The 10,735-nt window shown below is 43.6% G+C and overlaps 1 protein-coding gene across 1 annotated transcript; it reads right to left on the bottom strand.

Moving 5' to 3' along the window:
* Window positions 1-794: 794 nt before the first annotated feature.
* On the bottom strand, window positions 795-7,719 carry LOC106591243 (delta-like protein B). The gene is made up of 7 exons (XM_014182461.2): window positions 7,462-7,719; window positions 7,128-7,367; window positions 6,959-7,016; window positions 6,581-6,838; window positions 5,399-5,760; window positions 4,820-5,036; window positions 795-2,357 (listed from the first exon to the last, which is right to left on the bottom strand). The coding sequence occupies exons 1-7, from the start codon at window positions 7,510-7,512 to the stop codon at window positions 1,636-1,638; spliced, it is 1,908 nt and encodes a 635-aa protein (XP_014037936.2). The 5' UTR covers window positions 7,513-7,719; the 3' UTR covers window positions 795-1,635.
* Window positions 7,720-10,735: the final 3,016 nt, after the last annotated feature.

The raw sequence follows: 10,735 nt of genomic DNA, 5'->3' as shown, positions 1-10,735 counted from the left end.
AACAAGATTCAACAACTGAGACAAACTGAACAAGTTCCACAGACATATGACTAACAGAAATGGAATAATGTGGCCCTGAACAAAGGGGGGGGGGGTCAAAATCAAAAGTAACAGTCTGGTTTAAGTACTGCAGTGCATCTCCTCCTCATGGACTGCACCAGATTTGCCAGTCCTTGCTGTGAGATGTTACCCCACTCTTCCACCAAGGCACCTGCAAGTTCCCAGACATTTCTGGGGGGGGAAATGGCCCTAGCCCTCACCCGCCGATCCAACAGGTCCCAGACGTGCTCAATGGGATTGAGATCCGGGCTCTTCGCTGGCCATGGCAGAACACTGACATTCCTGTCTTGCAGGAAATCACGCACAGAATGAGCAGTATGGCTGGTCGCATTGTCATCCTGGAGGGTCATGTCAGGATGAGCCTGCAGGAAGGGTACCACATGAGGGAGGAGGATGTCTTCCCTGTAACGCATAGCGGTGAGATTGCCTGCAATCACAACAAGCTCAGTCCGATGATGCTGTGACACACCGCCCCAGACCATGACGGACCCTCCACCACCAAATTGACCACATCGACAGTACTCATGCCTCCTTGCAGCATGCCTAAGGCGCGTTCGTGCAGATGAGCAGGGACCCTGGGCATCTTTCTTTTGGTGTTTTTCAGTGTCAGTAGAAAGGCCTCTTTAGTGTCCTACGTTTTCATAACTGTGACCTTAATTGCCAACCTTCTGTAAGCTGTTAGTGTCTTAACGACTGTTCCACAGGTGCATGTTCATTAATTGTTTATGGTTCATTGAACAGCCATGGGAAACAGTGTTTAAACCCTTTACAATGAAGAGCTGTGAAGTTATTTGGATTTTTACAAATTATCTTTGAAAGACAGGGTCCGGAAAAAGAGAAATTTCTTTTTTTGCTGAATTTAATAAATAACATAAATAAAATGAAGGTATAAAGACTGATAGTTTCATCTTAGGAAATGGTATGTTTGACAAAATAATAGTTATTTTTAAAATGAAAAATATATATGTTTTATCTTTTGGAATTGCTATTATCAGAGTTCTGGTGAAATGAGCTTACAAACAAAAACAGTGGGAAAAGTCAATACAGCAAATATATTCATCTCCTTGAAGGTCATTGATAAGTCTATTGTCTTCCAAAAAGGTACAGGTCAGAGAATCAGGTCTTCCTGTATTTGGTTTAAATGGTTCTTCCAGAGTAATTTGGTCAATATCACTGTGTTGGAGCAAGTGCAATGATAGGTAAGTGTCCATTGTAAGTTGTCATGTGGTATTGGTAGTCATCTCTTTGGGTTATTTGACATGGAAGACCTTTCTGATGAGATTTCCTAAAGTTCCCATTCTTCAAGAGGTCATTTACTGTTCTTCTTCACGACACAAGGTTGTTTTCCAACATGTTTTTTCTTGCTGTCAAAATGTGTAACAACATTTTCAGAATGAGGGGAATAATTTACAACCATTCAAACAGTCTTTTTCTTCATTCACTTAACATTTCAAAAAGAGAGAAAAATAAGTGCTAACGATCCCCTGTTCTTCCTCCCAGTTTTTGTCTCTACCTCCCCAGGTGTTTGGCTGTCCAGTCTCCTTTATCTGTCCATCTTGGGTCCAGGCCAGTGGCTCATCTCAGCCCAGCCCCGCTGTCCCCCCTCCAGAGGTAGTCCTGTCCAGGGGAGAATGAGTGGCGCTCCCCCCCAAGTCCTCGGCCCATCCTGTCGTCTGTGGGTCTCAGCGATGCAAGTGATGCCATGCTGAGGCGCGGGTCGCTGTTGCTGATCTTGAACAGGCCGCTAGCCGCCATGAAAGCCTCTCTCTCACTGGGGAAGCGGTTGATCCCCATCTTCAGGTCGTTGAACACCGCCGTGTCATTCAGCTGCTTCCTGCCACTCAGCCGGCGCCGCCGCAGCACCACAATGCCCGTCGCCAGGCCAAGGGCGAGTAACGCCAGGACGCAGGAGGCTGTGAGGGCGGTGGAGGAAGGTTTATTGGTCAGTCGGGGGGCAGGATGGAAGCTGGGTTGCAGCGTGAACTCGCAGCTGGGTCCCATGAAACCCGGCGGGCACTGGCACACGGGCCCCGTGAAGTGGGTGAAGCAGGTGCCGCCATTCTGGCAGGGCTGGGCACTGGCACCACGGCCGCATGCATCTGAGCGCAGGCTACAGTTCTTGCCGGCGTAGCCCAGCGTGCATGAGCAGGTGTAGTCGTCCACGCCGTCCTGGCAGGTGCCAGCATTCTGGCACGGCGCTAAAGCACAGTCATCGATGTTGAACTGGCAGTTGGCGCCAGTAAAGCCAGAGTGGCAGCGGCACAGCACGCTTTGACCCAGGTCTAGACACTCACCACCTAGAAGACAACATATCACACGGCGCTAATCAGTACACTGCAGCCTACCACATTCTGAAGTAGCACAAGATGTGATACATGGGATATCACACTGTTGGCACTTCATGCCATCATGAATTTATATACCCTGAAAACATGTATTAATTAGTTGTTCTACCAGCCAAGTGAAGTACTTCATTATCAGGTTCTTCAAGCAAGTGCAGGTGCGTACTTCAACCACTAGATGTTGCCAGAACTAAGGCAAGCTCCTCTCCATCCACTTTCACCTGTTTCCACTTTTTGGGGGAGCTGGTGGACTGTTTTAAATTCCTTGGCATAACCATCTCATTCGATCTGATATGGCCAGCCAACACAAACGCTGTGATCAGGAGTACAGGCACTCAAGTCAACTTCTACCAATGCACAGTAGAGAGCATCCTGACTGGATCCATCAATGTGTGGTATGGTAACACCAATGCATAAGACTGCAAAAGGTTTCAGAGGGTAGCACACACTGCAGAGAGAATAATTGGCACTACCCTCCGCGTCGTCGAGGCCATCTATGCAGACAGATCCCTTACTAGGGCCCAAAATACCCCTGCCAACCTGCGAGTGCACTGTTCTCCCAGCTACCATCTGGGCGGGTTACAGGAGCATCAAGACCTCCACTACCAGGTTCAAGAATAGCTTTAATCAGAGTGCAATCCTCCTTTTAAACAAAGCAACCTGGCTGCTGTTTTTCTCCTACTTTTGGAAGTTTACATAAACGAGTTAATGACTCCAACCTAAGTGTTGCAACCACTCCACAGATTTCTTGTTAACAAACTATAGTTTTGACAAGTCGGTTAGGACATCTACTTTGTGCATGACAAGGAATTTTTCCAACAATTGTTTACAGACAGATTACTTCACTGTATCACAATTCCAATTGGTCAGAAGTTTACATACACTAAGTTGACTGTGCCTTTAAACAGCTTGGAAAATTCCAGAAAATGATGTCAAGGCTTTAGAAGCTTCTGATAGGCCTTGAAATACATCCACATCTCAAATGATGTCAATTAGCCTATCTTCAAACTCAGTGCCTATTTGCTTGACATCGTGGGGAAATCAAAAGAAATCAGCCAAGACCTCAGAAGAAAAAAAAATGTAGACCTCCACAAGTCTGGTTCATCCTTGCGAGCAATTTCCAAATGCCTGACGGTACCACGTTCATTTGTACAAACAATATTGCGCAATTATAAACACCATGGGACCACACAGTTATCATACTGCTCAGGAAGGAGACGCGTTCTGTCTCCTATAGATGAACGTACTTTGGTGCGAAAAATGCAAATCAATCCCAGAACAACAGCAAAGGACCGTGTGAAGATGCTGGAGGAAACAGGTACAAAATGATCTATATCCACAGTAAAACGAGTCCTATATCGACATAACCTGAAAGGCCGCTCAGCAAGGAAGAAGCCACTGCTCCAAAACCGCCATTACAACGCCAGACTACGGTTTGCAACTGCACATGGGGACAAAGATTGCACTTTTTGGAGAAATGTCCTCTGGTCTGATGAAACAAAAATGGAACCGTTTGCCCACACTGACCATCATTATGTTTGGAGGAAACAGGGGGAGGCTTGCAAGCCGAAGAACACCATCCCAACCGTGAAGCACGGGGGTGGCAGCATCATGTTGTGGGGGTGCATTGCTGCAGGAGGGACTAGTGCACTTCACAAAATAGATGGCATCATGAGGAATGGAAAATTATGTGGATATATTGAAGCAACATCAGTCAGGAAGTTAAAGCTTGGTCGCAAATGGGTCTTCCAAATGGACAATGACACCAAGCATACTTCCAAAGTTGAAGCAAAATGGCTTAAGGACATCAAAGTCAAGGTGTTGGCCATCACAAAGCCCTGACCTCAGTCTTACAGAAAATCCTTTGGCAGAACTGAAAAAGCGTGTGTGAGCAAGGAGGCCTACCAACCTGACTCAGTTACACCAGCTCTGTCAGGAGTTATGGGCCAAAATTCACCCAACTAATTGGGGGAAGCTTGTGGAAGGCTACCCAAAATGTTTGACCCAAGTTAAACAATTTAAAGGCAATGCTACCAAATACTAATTGAGTGTATGTAAACTTCTGACCCACTAGGAATGTGATGAAAGAAAGAAATGATTCTCTACTATTATTCTGACATTTCACATTCTTAAAATAAAGTGGTGCTCCTAACTGACCTAAGACAAGGAATTTTTACTAGGATTAAATGTCAGGAATTGTGAAAAACTGAGTTTATTGTATTTGGCTAAGGTGTATGTAAACTTCCGACTTCAACATACTGTATGACTGAAAACATTTTTTAAAAATCTTTTTACTGTACATGTCTATGTACTGTACTATATGTGAGAGCGCTCCAATAAAGAATTCCAACTGCTTTAATACCTGCAAATAAACTATCAACTTCAATTTGAGCTTGATCCACTGAAGTCAGACTCACCATTCAGACAGGGGCTGTTGCTGCAGCGGTCCAGTTTCTTCTCGCAGTTTGAGCCAGTGTAGGTGGGAGGGCAATGGCAAGTATAGCCCCCCGTCAGCATCTCCATACAGGTGCCTCCATTGAAACAGGGCCCATCGGCACACGTCATGGCGATGATCTCACAGTTCTTCCCATAGAAGCCCTGGGGGCAGGTGCATGAGTAGTCGTTCTCCAGGTCCTAAAGAGAGAGATGATTGTCATTAGAGTATTTTTGATAATGTTGAGTTAATTGTCATTAGACAGACACCTTGACTGATATTTGGCTTTTTACAATCCATAGATGAACCATGATTACTGATCATGTTTCTGACATTGTGTCTTATTTAAACATGTTTATTACTGTGTTATGTTACACTGCATTTGTACCTTGGACACATTTCCATTTTACCTTCAAATGGACAATTAACAATAACATGGAATGCCAAATTACCTCAAATAAAAATATATATTGTTTCGCTAACACCCAATTGAACATATAAAAAAAGAATCGGAGCCAATATTGAACTACCCCTATTTCCTGTAAGCTGTAATATTACTCACATTGCAGCTGCCTCCGTTCTTGCAGGGGTTGCTGTCGCACTCGTTGGTCTCCAGCTCACAGTTGGTGCCACCGTAGCCCGGGCGGCAGTTACAGGTGTAGCTGCCCTGGCCTGTGTTTGTACAGGTGGCACCGTTGGCACATGGCCGATGGTTGGTGCAGTAGTTGAGGTCCTGGTCGCAGAAGAGGCCGCCCCAGCCCTCCTTGCAGTCACACTGCCACGGCTGGACGCAGGTGCCATGGAGGCAGCCCGGGTAGCGCACACACTCGTTGCACGAGGGCCCCTGCCAACCCATTCTGCACTTGCAGTCCCCAGGGGCCTCGCAGTAGCCATGCCTCACGCTGCAGTCTGCCGAACAGATGGCTGGTGGGAGGAGGGGGGAGAGGGTGTGATTATAATGAATGGGCAGATTGGGCACGCATGCGCCCCCCCCCACCCACCAACTCTGTCTGAGCCCCCCCCACTGCCGGCCCTCCCAACTGTTTGTTAAGTATTAAACCAAGCAGCTGGTGAGCACTCCACCGTAGGAACAGAAGCCAGGACTTTCTTTTCGCCCTCTGCCTCACGCACACCCCGCAACTCACACACACAGCATCTCCAACATGTGTCCCTGGTGAGTCATGGTTCTTTCTCCCTTTGTTATAGGGGAACAAAGGGCAGATCGAACTCCACAAGCCTTCCTTACTATAAAGTCTATAAAGCAACACGACAGGAGGCTTTTTGAGATAAAAGTGCATACTTAAGACTCAGCCAATTATGCCTGTCTAAAATAGTAGAGTGGCTGGTTATGGGATTAAATTGAAATCCTTGAGGCAGAAGAGTAATCTTACTTTAGAAATAACTTGGCACAAACATTTTCATAAAATTGACAATTAAAATGTGTTGCACATGCTTAATTGTTGGTGTGGTTATATGTAGGCCTGTATGTACAAATTATTGCCACCAATCATTCAGGTCTATATACTGCCCTTGTGACACCTTCAAAGAGCATTAATTGTTTTCACTAAGGACAATGCCAAAAATAACATTTGCCTCATTTATCAATATATCATTGTGTGCACTGTGCAGTCTATTTACAATAGGCCTATACAGTGCAGACTGAGACAACCTGGTTGACAGAATCTGAGTCTGGACAGTAATGTAGCCTAAAGTCATTGACGTTAACCAAGTAGACTGAACTTACGATCAGAACAGTAGTTGCCCTTCCAGCCCTCCAGACATTGTTTGTTCCCCTCCACGTCACAGGTGTAGTGGCCCAGAGTGTCGTCGCGGGGTCTGCAGTATTCGGCGCAGCTGTCGCCAAAGTAGTACTCGTCACAGAATGCGTGGTAGGAGTAGCGCAGCTCGCTCTGCTCCCCGAAGTGGACGTCTTGAGACCAGTCCTCGCCTATGGCCAGTCTTCTTCTGGTAGCCAAGCGGCTGACCAGGTTGTTTTGGTTGTCTGCAAAAATATAAGAAAAATAGTATTGTAGTAACCTATTGGCATACTGAATGTTTGAAAGTAACAGGTAGGCAGTTTTAAAAGAAATGCTATAATAAGCCTACTGCAACAACACCTTACCTGTGTATTCTGTAGGGATTTCTGCGTTCCATGCTTCAATGATCAGCGAAAATGTTCCCTGTAATAGAGGTAAATCCTGGATTAAAACGTGAATTCAAGAATGATAGAGTAACATAACAATTATTATTCCTTGTCTAACATTAGTATTTATGAATAAAATATTATTTACCGGCCACTTAAAATGGAACGGTATTCTAATAGGAGCGCTGCTGGAAATTGAGGTCTGATCTGCGCGGATGACGTTGGTGTGTCCTGTTCCAAAAGTGCATGGTGGCTCCGCATGGATAACGTCCTCTGAGTGTTTGAGACAAATTCTGAAAAAGATGTGGCAGTCCCTATGCCTTCTGCATATGCGCTGAGCAGTGTTGAACGAATGGACTTTCAACTCGAACACACCAGAAGATGATACCTGCCAAGAGAAGAGCGAATTGGACATTAGAGATCCGTTGTGCATAAAGCACGGCAATATTGAATGGTTCCTTATTGTTACACTTCGTACTTACCACTTGCACTACAGCCAAAGCAAAGACACATCTAAGAGGTAGCGAGGCCATTTCCGCCAGGTGTTTGGTTGGTAGCTATACAACAATTCGCAGGTGTTTGCACTCGTTGTGTCCAATACAAATGTGACAGGCGCGTATTCCCAAAAAGCTGGAGAGAAAAAAAAACATTGCAGTCACACCATAAAATTTGTATGAAAAGGTATAGCAGTCCTCGCTCTTCCCTATGTCCTGGTCGCTGGTCTTCACTTGTTTTGGTTCTGGTGGTTACTGAGAGTGAATGAATTTTATACCCCTGATGCGCGCCCCTGTCACGCGTCAGGAGGCGGGGCACGGTAAGACCCATGGGACAACCACGACGCGTCGGATCATGTGTGTGGATTTGGTGCTGATTAAATTTATCAGCAAAAAAAACATAAGGCCAATACTTAGAGCATAATCATATTTGAAGTGTGATTGGCACAATACACATTTTATACTGTTATACAGCTGCAACAAGCTGCAACAAACACTCAAACTGGACAATTTAATTTCAATCTCTTCATTCAAAAACTCAATCATGGACACTCTTACTGACAGTTGTGGCTGCTTTGTGTGATGTATTGTTGTCTCTACCTTCTTGCCCTTTGTGCTGTTGTCTGTGTCCAATAATGTTTGTACCATGTTTTGTGCTGCTACCATGTTGTGTTTCTACCATGTTGTTATGTTGTGCTTCTACCATGCTGTGTTGTCATGTGTTGCTGCCTTCCTATGTTGTTGTATTAGGTCTCTATTTATGTAGTGTTGTGTTGTGTCTCTTGTCGTGATGTGTGTTTTGTCATTTATATTTCATTTTGTATTTATTTTTATCCCAGCCCCCCTCCCGGCATGAGGCCTTTTGCCTTTTGGTAGGCTGTCATTCTAAATAAGAATGTGTTCTTAACTGACTTGCCTAGTTAAATAAAGCTTAAATAAATAAATAAAACATAAATACAACTAACTAGCCAAATGTCCACGATTTTGGAGTCGAGTTAGGAAATGTGTGACACAAGCATCGAAAACTGAATTTTTAGGCCTACATATTTAATTATTCAACTTCAATCAGACAAATAATAATATAGGCCTACAAAAGCATATGATTTTCAAGCAGTATAATGAATAGGCTTCACAGCCTAACAGCTCTACAGTATCTATACCTACTGGAAACATGTAACAGAAAAAAGTTGTTAATTTATGCACTTTAGCCTACCGACACAATGATGGTAAATTAAGTGTTAGACAGCATCACATGATAATAAACATTTGGGTTATGAGTGGTTATAACCTAGGCTACTATTCGATATCACCTATTCTTAGGCCTTTACATTCTATTCCAAATAAGTTGTTTTCACAAAACGTTGGCATAAGAACATGTATTGTTCAGTATCAATTCATTGTTCAGTATTAATTAATTTGTGGTAAATATCGATCTGAAGGAAGTAGGGAAGAATAGCATGATCCGCCCTTTCTTCAGTCACAAAATTGTAATTGCTCAGACGCGTGCGGGCAGGTTATGGATGAGACCTTTCAATGTGCGCTTTGGGGATATTCGGGGGTCTATTGTTGAGGTTGAGTCGGGGGAGGGGCACTCCCTCTGGACCCTGCAGCGGGCTAGAGTTTTTGCCTTTGTGTGAACAGCTGTATGGTAATCAATGGCACATGATCTACCGTGCGGTGTCCCCACACACTAGTGTTTTCTCAAACTGTCCTTCCCAACTGCACACTACTTTCTTAATGCATATTGATTTAGGGGGCATCAACAGGGGTATTTCCAGCATCTGTCGTGCTTATTGCCATTATAGCCTTTTAGAAAAAAAGGGTGCTATCTAGAAGTAGTTTAGCTATAGGACTAGGCTACTTTACACCATGCACGTTAAGATCTTTGACCACTTTCAGATCATATGTCTTTCCTGTATTATTAAAATGAACTATAATAACCCAAACAATTACTGTTGGATATTGGACTACAGGCAATTTAAAATATTACTATAAAATATCCAACCAACCAAGTCTTAACAATATGGGTAGCCTGCTGAGTGCACTGCCGTTTTACGCAGAGTAGACTCATAATTAATGGTTTTAAAGTGCGAAGAGATGTTGAAGTCTCCTGATGACTGAGAACAAAACTTTCTATCAAGCAGCACCATTTGAAAAAAAAGTTCTTCACGCGAAAGTGTGTGTGTGAGAGAGAGAGATTTAGAGGGAAGGGCCACCACTGCTTCTCGTTCGTGCATGGATATTCTAATGAGCGAGTGGCGCGTGCCGTCACTGACCCACACATCATTCCTGGCACACTTCTCTGCTACAACAGTACATCAAGTAATTCCATGAAGTTGCGCACAAATAAGTCACAAGTTGAGCATAATGAAAGAAGTCCTCAATGGCAAAGAAATATAGAGAAATGTTCAACTGAAATATGTAAAATGTAAAGGACACCAAGTAAACTTGACACAACTGGTCGAAAGCATTGGAGTCAACATGGTGCAACTCAATATTAGGAAGGTTTTCCTAATGTTTGGTATACTCAGTGTATATCTATTTATTATGCATGGGAATACTTTGGAACAGATTTCCAAAATTAAAATTACTTGGAGCTGATTTGCATGGTGTATTTACATTATTTTATTTAACTATGCAAGTCAGTTAAGAACAAATTCTTATTTTCAATGACGGCCTAGGAACAGTGGGTTAACTACCTTGTTCAGGGGCAGAATGACAGATTTTTACCTTGTCAGCTCGGGATGCGATCTTGCAACTTTTCGGTTACTAGTCCAATGCTCTAACCACTAGGCTACCTGCCGCCCCATTTTATGTCAAACAATAAAAAAAATGTATACAAAAAAATTCATACACTACCGTTCAAAAGTTTGGGGTTAGAAATGTCCTTGTTTTTGAAAGAAAATCTATTTTGTTGTCCATTAAAATAACATAAAATTGATCAGAAATACAGCGTAGACATTGTTGATGTTGTAAATGACTATTGCAGCTGGAAATAGTAGATTTTTTCATGGAATATCTACATAGGCGTACAGAGGCCCATTATCAGCAACCATCACTCCTGTGTTCCAATGGCATTTTGTGTTAGCTAATCCAAGTTTACTTCCGACTTCAACTGTACATGTGTGGGGGGGTGCACAGTGTGTTCTTTTACATGTTCTTTACAGAAAATGAGCTACGGCCAATGAGTCTCAGGATGAAAAAATAATTTATTGTATAATTTTTCTTTTAGTAAACATTGAAAATGGGTCCCACAACCCGG

This window comes from Salmo salar, chromosome ssa13, assembly GCF_905237065.1.
Source record: "Salmo salar chromosome ssa13, Ssal_v3.1, whole genome shotgun sequence".
Taxonomy (NCBI): Eukaryota; Metazoa; Chordata; class Actinopteri; order Salmoniformes; family Salmonidae; genus Salmo; species Salmo salar.
This window is presented reverse-complemented; position numbering and strand designations above follow the sequence as displayed.